Source organism: Salvia splendens, chromosome 16 (assembly GCF_004379255.2).
Source record: "Salvia splendens isolate huo1 chromosome 16, SspV2, whole genome shotgun sequence".
Classification (NCBI taxonomy): Eukaryota; Viridiplantae; Streptophyta; class Magnoliopsida; order Lamiales; family Lamiaceae; genus Salvia; species Salvia splendens.
Window position 1 is genome coordinate 30,596,141 of NC_056047.1, and position 10,033 is coordinate 30,606,173.

General features: G+C 34.3%; 1 protein-coding gene across 4 annotated transcripts; it reads left to right on the forward strand.

Annotated features, from left to right (window-relative positions):
- The first annotated feature begins 3,943 nt into the window (after window positions 1-3,943).
- LOC121772393 lies at window positions 3,944-9,008 on the forward strand. 4 transcript variants are annotated; one of them, XM_042169477.1, is made up of 8 exons: window positions 3,944-4,233; window positions 4,686-4,978; window positions 5,793-5,864; window positions 7,489-7,553; window positions 7,713-7,869; window positions 8,256-8,345; window positions 8,434-8,523; window positions 8,613-9,008. In XM_042169477.1, the coding sequence occupies exons 2-8, from the start codon at window positions 4,697-4,699 to the stop codon at window positions 8,769-8,771; spliced, it is 915 nt and encodes a 304-aa protein (XP_042025411.1). In that variant the 5' UTR covers window positions 3,944-4,233; window positions 4,686-4,696; the 3' UTR covers window positions 8,772-9,008. The 4 variants fall into 4 exon arrangements, with proteins under 4 accessions (XP_042025411.1, XP_042025412.1, XP_042025410.1 ...); XM_042169478.1 differs by having other exon boundaries at window positions 4,690-4,978; XM_042169476.1 differs by having other exon boundaries at window positions 3,945-4,233; window positions 4,634-4,978.
- The last annotated feature ends 1,025 nt before the right edge of the window (window positions 9,009-10,033 follow it).

A 10,033-nucleotide genomic window follows, 5' to 3' on the forward strand; every position in this document is an offset into this window, starting at 1 on the left:
ACACACACTTGGTTCATAGTCTAGTTTTAGTTTAACAGTGGTTTGGTGTTGGTTTTTTCACACTTTCATTCTAGTGCAGTAATTTCATTCCGAGAAGGAACGATGAAACAATCAGTTACTTTGTGCTTGCTACGTTTGGTTTTATGTTTTCTTGTTGTTATTAGCTCTAGTGTTTTTGCAAAGTAAATCCGATGAACCATTTCCGTTTTTGTTGTACTGTTCTATTTCCATGCATGAGTTGTCTGATTCATCTTTGATTTTCGTTTTACGATGCATCTGTCAACTTAGTTTCTCGTTATTGTAAATCTGTTGGATCTGAGTTGTTAACTTACGATTTTTGCTTGGTTGCGAAGATATGTTGAATGGATTGGATTAGGATGTTTAGATCTGGTACATTGGAGTACAGTAGAGTAGATCTGAGTTTGTTTACGTCGATTGAAGACGTGATCATGTCTGATTTAACTTTCGTAGATGTAGATCTGATTATCGATTTAAGATTGCTGCATGATTATGAGTAGGTCAGTTTATCTATGTGAGTAGTCGTCTTCTTGCTATTTTAATTTGGAGTCATGCGTTAGTTTTGGAGTTTCGCTTCCTTATGCAAGTTTGTTATGATTGAAATCCCTGCAGATCCGTTTTACTCTGTTCTCTGATTTGTTTCTATGAGGAAGATGAGTTTGTTAGTAAAGTTTCACCTTAGAGTACGTCTTGCAGAGCTCTGACACTGGCTCACTTTTTATTCTGTTTGGCTATTTCAGGAAACCGTTGTACAAGTTCTTCAATTAGAATGAGTTGATCAGTTCAGTTTAGTTAGCCACTCAGTTTGTTTAGATCCTTAGCAATCTCAACTTAACCCACTTTAAAAGCGTGGTAGTAGCAGCCATTCTCAATCTGTCCTTAACAAATGTAGAACACATCCTCTATGTGGGATTCGATCCTTACTTCCCTTTACTAGGTAATAGTATTGTGGGTTAAGGTTTTGAAAGTCTTCGAGTTTTCTCCGTTCGCGCACCCGACACAGTCAGAGTAGGTGGAAACACTTCAAGTTGATCAGTAAGGCTTGTCTATTGGATCCGCTCAAGGGACACACGCATGTGACATAAGATATTGTCCACTGGATCCGTTCAGCTTTCCGACTTGATCAATATGCAACTACCAGCTCGCGTTTGGGTTTTCAGCGAAGGATAAATAACGACGAAAATATCCAGAAAGAAGATAAGAAGACAGACTTTCATATATCTAACTGGAGTATCTAAAATTTAATTTGATAAAATTCTGGATAATAATTATTTTTTATCTTGTCTTATGGATTTATATAGATTTAAGATATGTTAGGTTTATAACTAATTAAGTTTGGACTCTATCTCTATTTTATGGATTTGGATTTATTTAATTCTATCTAGATAAATACTAGATAGATTACAATAAATATTAATGAAGTTTATCTATATCTAGTAGATATTCATAGATTTATATCTATTTAGAATATATCTTATTTCCTCCAACCCATCGTAAGCGAGACGCTTAATTTTTGCACTCGTTTTGGAAATATAATGCTCCATCCATCCCATAATAGATGACATACTTGGAAAATGCCACGAGATTTCAGCAGATGTTTTTTTGTCAAGTGGAAAGAGAAAATAATATATTTATATTAATGTGAGAGAGAACTTTTTCTAAAAAAGGAAATGTGACATCTTTTCTACGACAAACCAAAAAGAAAAATGTGACTTCTATTATGGGACAAAGGGAGTATAAAATAGTTAAAGTGGAGGTAATTTAAAGTAAGAGGAAATATTATAGAGAATAGTCTAATCTACATTATGGTATCTCTTACTCTACATTATATCCACTTTAGCTATTTTATATCATTTTCCCAAAAGTGCGAAACGAAGCACCTCATTTATGGTGGGACCGAGAGAGTACTAGATTTGGAAAATTAAAATCCATGTTTATTTTTATCTTGTGAATATTTATCGAATTAATTCTATTTAGAAAATATCCTAGTCGAATTAAATAATTAAGTTTATCCTTATCATGTAGATATAAATACATTTAATTCTATCTAGAATATATTAGTAGATTTGGATAAATTAATCCAAGATTTGGATACATTTTTCTATTTTTTAGATTTTAGATAAATCTAGTTGGATTAAATAAATATTAACCAGGATCATCATTAATTTCAATGGATTTTGATAGATTTAATTCTATTTAGAAAATATTCTAGATAGATTTGGATAAAGATATAACATGATCTAACTGAATTTTGATAAAAAATTAATTTTATCAATAAATCTTAATAGATTTGATAAATTCTAGCTTCATATTCTAAACAATCTAATTTTTTTAAAATCTTAGAATGATTGAATTTTATCTTTATCTTATGAATTGGAAAAGATTTCTATTCTCAAATATCCTAGTATGATTCAGATTTATCTTGAATTTTAGGATTCGATTTTATCCATATATAATCTAAAATATCATAATTGGATTTAGATAGATTCTATTCTATCTAGTTATATCCTAAATCAATTTGGATAACCACTATCCAAAATAAACCTTATCAAATTCAAAATTCTTGTTTTGGATAAGACAAAAATTAATTATTTAATTAAATCTCCCTAGTTAAATAATCTATATAATTATCTGGTATGATTAATTACCTTGTAATAAATGAATTTATATATTTATTTGGTGTTATCTGTTTGACTGGATTATTTTTCTAATCTACTTATGTAGTAATTATGCAAAAACTATGTTTAAAATGACTAAGCGATAATTGCAACATTGTGTTATATAGTCTCCATAAATTGATCTATGTAAAAAGAAGTTTCTAATATTATTGCGACTCACCCAGTAGGAGCAATAATGCTACGAAATAGCAAGTTCATAAGATTAAACTTCTTAATAGTAAATTGTTGAAACTAGAAGCGTGGTTCTAATATTATTCGCGACCCACTCTAATGGGAGTCGTAATCCTACGAAATTGATAGTTCATATGTTTAAACATATTTATAAGATAGTTGTAAAATTTTGTTAGTGGCGTACAACCTTCTATTGAAGGAGTATCAAAACGAAAACGAAATTATAAGTTCATATGTTTAAACATATTTGACGAATTATGCATTAAAACTTGCATCTAACTAAAAATGTATATTTTTTAGGACGGAAGGAGTATATTTGTTTATAGTGGTATTTGATAAGAGTAGAGAAGAAATGGTATAATTGTCCTTTAAAATGTGATGCTTTTAATACTATGAATTAACTATTACTCTGAATTGGTCTAGTTTTCTAAAAAAATACTATTCCTCTATAAATAAATATGAAATATTTTTATGAAACGATGAAAAATGAAATTTAACTTATTTCGATGGGATAGAGAGAGTAATTTTCTATTTCAAAATTTCAATTACCATTTATATGTATGGAAATCAGTGGAGCCCAACTGCAAAACCCTATCACCAGCTCAGGTCTAATCTTGTGTTTTGTCAACTAATTATATTTTTCTAGTATATTCCAGAAAGTTTGATTTCGCTAAATAATACTCCCTCCGTCCCAGTTTAAGAGTCACTTTTTGCCATAAAAGTCCGTCCCAGTTTAAGAGTCACTTTTATAATTTTCCATATTTGGACATACAATTTTACCCCACTCTTCATCAAAATTACATCAAAATTTTACCCCACCATCTCACCTCATTTATTACACATTCTACCATCTCACTTCATTTATTACACCAACCAACTCTTCCTTAAAACTTGAGCCATAACTAAAACTGACTCTAAATGTGGGACGGAGGGAGTATCTTTTGGCTGCCTCTCTACTACTGTCATTGTCCTTTGATCTTTCTCTGCAATAAAGGGGCGTCTATATTAGTATTTAAATTATCTATATCAATTATTAATTCGATTCACTTATTTACCACTACTTGTGAAGCAAACTTTGTATTTGTTGAAACTCAAATCTCGAAGGCAAAAATAGGCCATTATTCAATTTGGACTCCTTAATTAAAACACAGCGTCATTTATCAATGATTTAAGAATAAACAATCTGTATTTAGTTTTACAAATGATTATATCTATTCCTAAATTAAAACGCGTGAGCAATAAATAGATATATTACTAATATATAATTGATCATTTGACCCTTTTATAAGATTTTAATTTTCTGGTTGTGCATCAAATTCGCGATTTCTTTTCCGTGTTCGTTTCGATTTCTCAGTTTCTCCTTCAGGTATGTTTTCCCTTTCTTTTCCTCTTTTCATCTTCGTAGTTACTGTTTCCCCCAATTCATTTTTTGTTGTCGATAAGCTATTGACCTTTTGTTTTGTCGCCCTAACCTAGAAAATTCGCTGATCCCGCTGCATTTGCCAGCGTGATCAATGAATTCTGACCCCTTTTGATCCTCAATTTTTGTTCTTTTGTTAGGGTTTAGTTTATAGATATTGGTTGAGATGAGGTTCTTTTGTTTTGGTTTCAATATCTTTCCTTTATGTAGCTTGAGTAGAAGTTCATGCCAAAATTGAAAAGGGCGTTTAGCTTATTGTAATCCAAAGGTCGAAAGATTGTACCTCTTTTGTGAATATATTGGACAATTGATTGTGATGTTGAAGGGTTTCTGTTGACTTGTTCAGCCCAGGGTTTTTGTTGTGCTTATTATTGTTGCTTGAGGCGGTGGTGGTGTAGACAGGGTATAAATGTCTGAACCTTTGGTGGGGAATGTGAACCAGCTGCTGAAGACTGAGGCGGGCTTGCCGAGCCAGCCAGTTCCTGAGACTGTGGGGCTAAACCGAAAGAAGCCTGAGATTGTGGGTTCATCATCATCAATGACTGAAGATAGGCTTGTGGTGGTCACAGTTAACAGTGAGGAGGAAGATGAGAATGCACCACTGATAGGGATGGGGGAATGCCGGATCTGCCAGGAGGAGGATTCTGTAAATAATTTGGAGAGTCCTTGTGCTTGCAGTGGGAGTCTTAAGGTAAAATGCTCGTTTGATGCTTGCTCTTTTGATTTGGTTCAGGTTTTTTAATATTTTTTCTGGGCTGTCTATCTTATTAATTTTGTTGCTATGGTTAAGCTTTTTGCTTGCCGTGTCCACTAATACTGGGATCATATAGTTGTTGGGAAAATTTATCAGATTTTTTAGATGGATCATATTCCTTTCTGGGATGTTTCATTAGAGTTGGGCCATTTCCTTTTTTTGGCAAAATACAACACACTTATCTCTTTTACTTTACTCTCTCATACTTTACTATCTCTTCTACTTCATTCTAAATCTCAAATCTCACTCCACTTAACTTTTTAAATATGTACTCTATTTCTTAATCTCCATGCCCAAAATAAATGCTCCAACTCTACAATATGCTTATATGCATATATGAATAATTGTGAGCATCTATTACATGTTATTGTAGAACTGATTCAATTTGGGTCTGCTAGCTATTATTTTGAAGAAGACCATGTTATTTTTGGTAGTGGTATTGAACTGAATTTTTTTGTGCATATTGTCAGAAGTTTCATAAATTTCTCTTTCATGATTAGATATTTTTGTGCATTTCCCTTTAAGAGTGTGTTTTCATTAAGTTTTTGTATTTCCATCATTGCCCCCTAAATTTCATTCAGAATCTTACATGAGTTATAGCATGTCATATTAAGGTTATCCTTTTGGCCTGTCTTATATATGATGATCCTTATCCTCCCTTTCCTCTCCTTTCCTCTTCTCTTTTTGTTGTTGGTTATTTGTTTGGTCAAATGATTTGGTTACTGTTTTATTGAGATCTTTTATTTTGCAGTTTGCTCATAGGAAATGTGTTCAACACTGGTGCAATGAGAAGGGTGATATTACATGTGAGATTTGTAATCAGGTATGTGATTTTACCTTTACAAATTTAATGTTTTTACTTAATCTGCCAAAATATATAGTGATGTTGTTTGTTTGCATATTCTAGCTTTATCTCTAGTGGCAATGCTAATATATAAATTTAAGGAAAGCTAAGAAGCACCAGAACAGGAACAAAATATGGATATGAAGGTACATTATGCTGATACGGGGATGAAAATACATCCATTTCCAAAATACTAAGATACAAATACGTTTAAAATATGTTTATATACTCCCTCCGTCCCATAAAAATATGGGCAATGGGTATGACATGGGAATTAAGACAAAATTGGTAAAGTAAGAGAGATGAGGAGAATGATAGTTAAAGTAGTGTTAGTGGATAGTGAGTCCTACATTATTAAATTGGTATAACTTTCCAAAAATGGAATGCCCATATTTTTGTGGGACGACCGAAAATAGAAAGTGCACATATTTTTATGGGAGACAGAGGGAGTATTAAATATTTATAATACTCCCTCTGTCCCATTCAAGATTACCACCTTTCCTTTTTTGTTTGTCCCAATCAAGATGACCACTTTCTAATTTTAGAAATAACCTTCTCTCTCCTCATTAAAATATTCAACTACCTTTTTTCTCTCTACTTCATTCCACCTAACAACACTTCCTAAAATCCCGTGCCACTCAAGAATGTGGCCATCTTGAGTGGGACGGAGGGAGTATTATTTAGTAAAGAAATAGAAAAAGTAACACATCTGCCGAATGATCTTGGGGTAGACACTAGCTATCCTAAGAATGGAGGCAGCGGTATGGGCAGTGGCGATACGGAGTTGTGAATAGAGAAGCCGCACAGGGCGAAGCAGACGGGGAGAACCAGGCTGCGCCGGCAGTATGAGCGGTGGCTTCTAGTGGGCAGGGAAGGAGTTATCGGGTGTTAAGGGTTTTGGTTGGCTGTGTTCTAAAGCTAAGTGGAGAGATAGCACTCTCTCTACTCTCTCTCTCTCTTACTTTATCTTCTCTCCACTTAATTCACAAAACAATACTGCATAAAATCTCGTGCTGAATAAGAAATGATCCAATTAGAGTGGGATGAAGGGAGTACATATTTTTTGGACATATTTAAGTATTCTTATTAAATACGCCCCAGAACAGGGATACTATCCTCCTGGGTGTGCCGATGCTTCATAGATGGGAACAGTTATGGATGGTTTTTGGCTCATCAATCATGACAACTTCAACGTGTTGGTTCAGTTTTGTGCTAAACATTACACAAGGAACAGTTTCGCCTCACATGTTTATCCTGAAAAGATTCCATCTCACTGCCTTTGATGTGTAAAGGGTGTACATGTTCGGAATAATGAAATTGTAGATCTCACAAGAAGATACTCCTCTGGTCCACTAAAAATGAAACGTTTTCCTTTTTGGGCTGTCCCACTAAAAATGTAACGTTTCTTAAAATGGAAAGAACATCATCTCTAGTTTTTCCTCTCTTTACTTTACTCTCTCTTCATCCATTAACTCACAAAGCAACACTGCATAAAATCCCGTGCCGGAAACCAAATGTTTCATATTTATTGGGACGGAGGGAGTACAATTTATGATGCCATTTTTTGTCCTGTATCTTTGACATTATTTACTCTGTTCTGCAGCAATATCAGCCTGGTTACACTGCAGTACCACGTACCCAACCTGATGAAACTACCATTGATATTGGGTAAATAATTAATTCTTAAAAAGTGTAAAAGTTATGTTTCCAGACATCAGATCCTCAGAATGAGAGAGAAAAGTAGAAGTTTTTAATGTTTCATGGGATTAAAGTTGAGTATAAGTATCATGGGCTAACTATGATTTGCTTTCTTAAATCTCTTCCCAGTGGAGTATGGCAAATATCTGGCACACCACTAGACATGCGTGATCCACGTCTTCTGGCGATTGCTGAGGCTGAGCGGCAGTTCTTTGATGCTGACTATGATGATTATAACAATGCTAACAGCAGTGGCGCTGCCTTTTGTCGTTCCGCAGCTCTAATTGTAAGCCTTTAGTACTTCTATTTATTTATACAATGCCTCATTTGGTAGTATTTCTGTTGTTTGGTTGAGTTTCCAGAAAATAAACTTATATGCACCCTTCTAGAACACATACAATATAACAATACAAGTTTAAAATACACTATAGATTGTCCTTGGGTGGAACTAGAGTTGTCTATAAATTATAGTCTGGACATGATTTTTGTGCATGTGACTTCTGATTCATGTGTGTTTCATGAAGGCTGAACTGGAAATCTGTTTGAGTACTGTGTTTTCCTTCATTTTATTTGGATATTGTAGAATTTGCTTCAAATATGAAAACTTCCTGAACAACACTGCACATACACCACGTTCAGTTAATATAATGAAAAGAATGTTTCACTTGGCAGTTGATGGCTCTTCTGCTACTGAGACACGCACTGTCCATCACTGATGATGGGGAAGGAGATGGAGAAGACGACGCATCAACTTTCTTATCTGTAAGTTTACTAGATCATCATACTATCCCAACCCTCTTGACCATGTGATTACCAAAATATGCTGAATACCCCCACACGGTGCATGCAGCTATTCTTGCTTCGAGCTGTTGGCTTTCTTATGCCTTGCTACATCATGATCTGGGCTATCAGCATCTTGCAACGTAGGAGGCAGAGGCAGGTATGTATATGAGTATTTCTCTAATCGAAGCTTTACCTTTTGCACATTAGCCGTTATTAAAGTCTTGAAATCGTTGTTTCCTGGAACAGGAGGCTGCAGCTCTGGCGGCTGCACAGTTTGCAATCGTGGTTCAATCAGCACAAAGCAGAGGTCTCCTCGTCACCTCAGCTGCTCCGGCAGTCGCTTTATTGGCCACTCCACATGCTGCCGGCACTTCAGTAGCCGCGCCTCAGCAGGAGCACGTCTGATCCAACAATAGTTTCATCATCTCTCTCTCCATTTAAGGTATGTGGGAGTCGCGCTCCAATGTCAGCTATTGCAGCCGACTCTTTTCGCTTACTCTCACTTAAAATTTTTAATATGAGACCTGGCTCTGTTACATGTGTATATGAATTTCTGACCGTGAGAAGAACTGATCGACGAAGTGTACGTATTTGATGTATCTTGTTAGAGTAATAATATGTATTTTGCCAATTTATAGTTTATGTCGCCATGTCAGTAATACAAAAATATGCGGTCAAGTTCTCAATTTAGTTCACCAATTCAAACCACCATAATCTTTGGGAAAATGATTTTTTGCTACGTCTACATGCCATAATATCCTCATTTTTATTTGTTATTATTATATTTTGTGTATTAAATGTACCCTAAGACATTGTAGATAGAGATAAATCAATTAACAAACAATCCCTAAAGTTATGCAAATAAAATAGAATTTATAAATAATTCTATAATAATTAATCCATACTGTTATGGATTTTATAATAGTAATAAAAGATTTTGATATTGTAGAAGAGCGAAACGCTGGGTTAGAAAATCAAAGTTTATGGAATAAATTGTTAGATGTAAATGAAAAATCAAAGTTTTTGACACTCTTAAACAACAAAATGCTGGTATAACAAAATCGAAGTTAATGGAATAAACTGTTAGATGTATTTGTAAACCAAGTACTGATTCCGTTCTATAAAGTACTCCTTACGTTTAGGTATAGGTGAATTGATTTTCTTTTTATATTGCATATTACAAGGGATTAATTTCTATTTTTAATAAAAAGAACATATTTATTCTCTTTCTCCTACCTTACTCTATCTTATTTATCTTTCTATTTTATTATGTCTCCTATTTTATTCTTTTTCTATGTATTTCAACAAATTCTTAAATATGGAGCTCAAAAGAAATCAATCATTTGTAGCAACGGATGAATTATTGATGATGAGATTTAAAGAAGTTGAAAAGAATAAAATTAAAATTGATGAAGTAGAAACCAAAATGCTAAAAAGCTACTATGAAGAAAGGAACTATCCAACATGCCGTTTATATTTTATATTGGGGGATTAATTATATGTTGTTTTAGTTTTCAATTAAGGCCATCCACAATGGGGCGGATGATAGCGCGCCCGATGACGGACGATGCGTCGTCCGCGCCCGACGCTTAGTCCGCGGACGAAGCGCGGACGATAGGGCATCGTCCGCGTCATCGTCCGCCCACTGTGGGAGGCGCGAACGATGC

Bases quoted from the DNA above. Each gene is read 5' to 3' on its own strand.
- LOC121772393 (XM_042169477.1), top strand. From the start codon at position 4,697: ATGTCTGAACCTTTGGTGGGGAATGTGAACCAGCTGCTGAAGACTGAG. The intron at 7,554-7,712 runs GTAAATAATTAA...ATCTCTTCCCAG, and splicing joins GAAACTACCATTGATATTGG to TGGAGTATGGCAAATATCTG. The intron at 8,524-8,612 runs GTATGTATATGA...TTCCTGGAACAG, and splicing joins AACGTAGGAGGCAGAGGCAG to GAGGCTGCAGCTCTGGCGGC.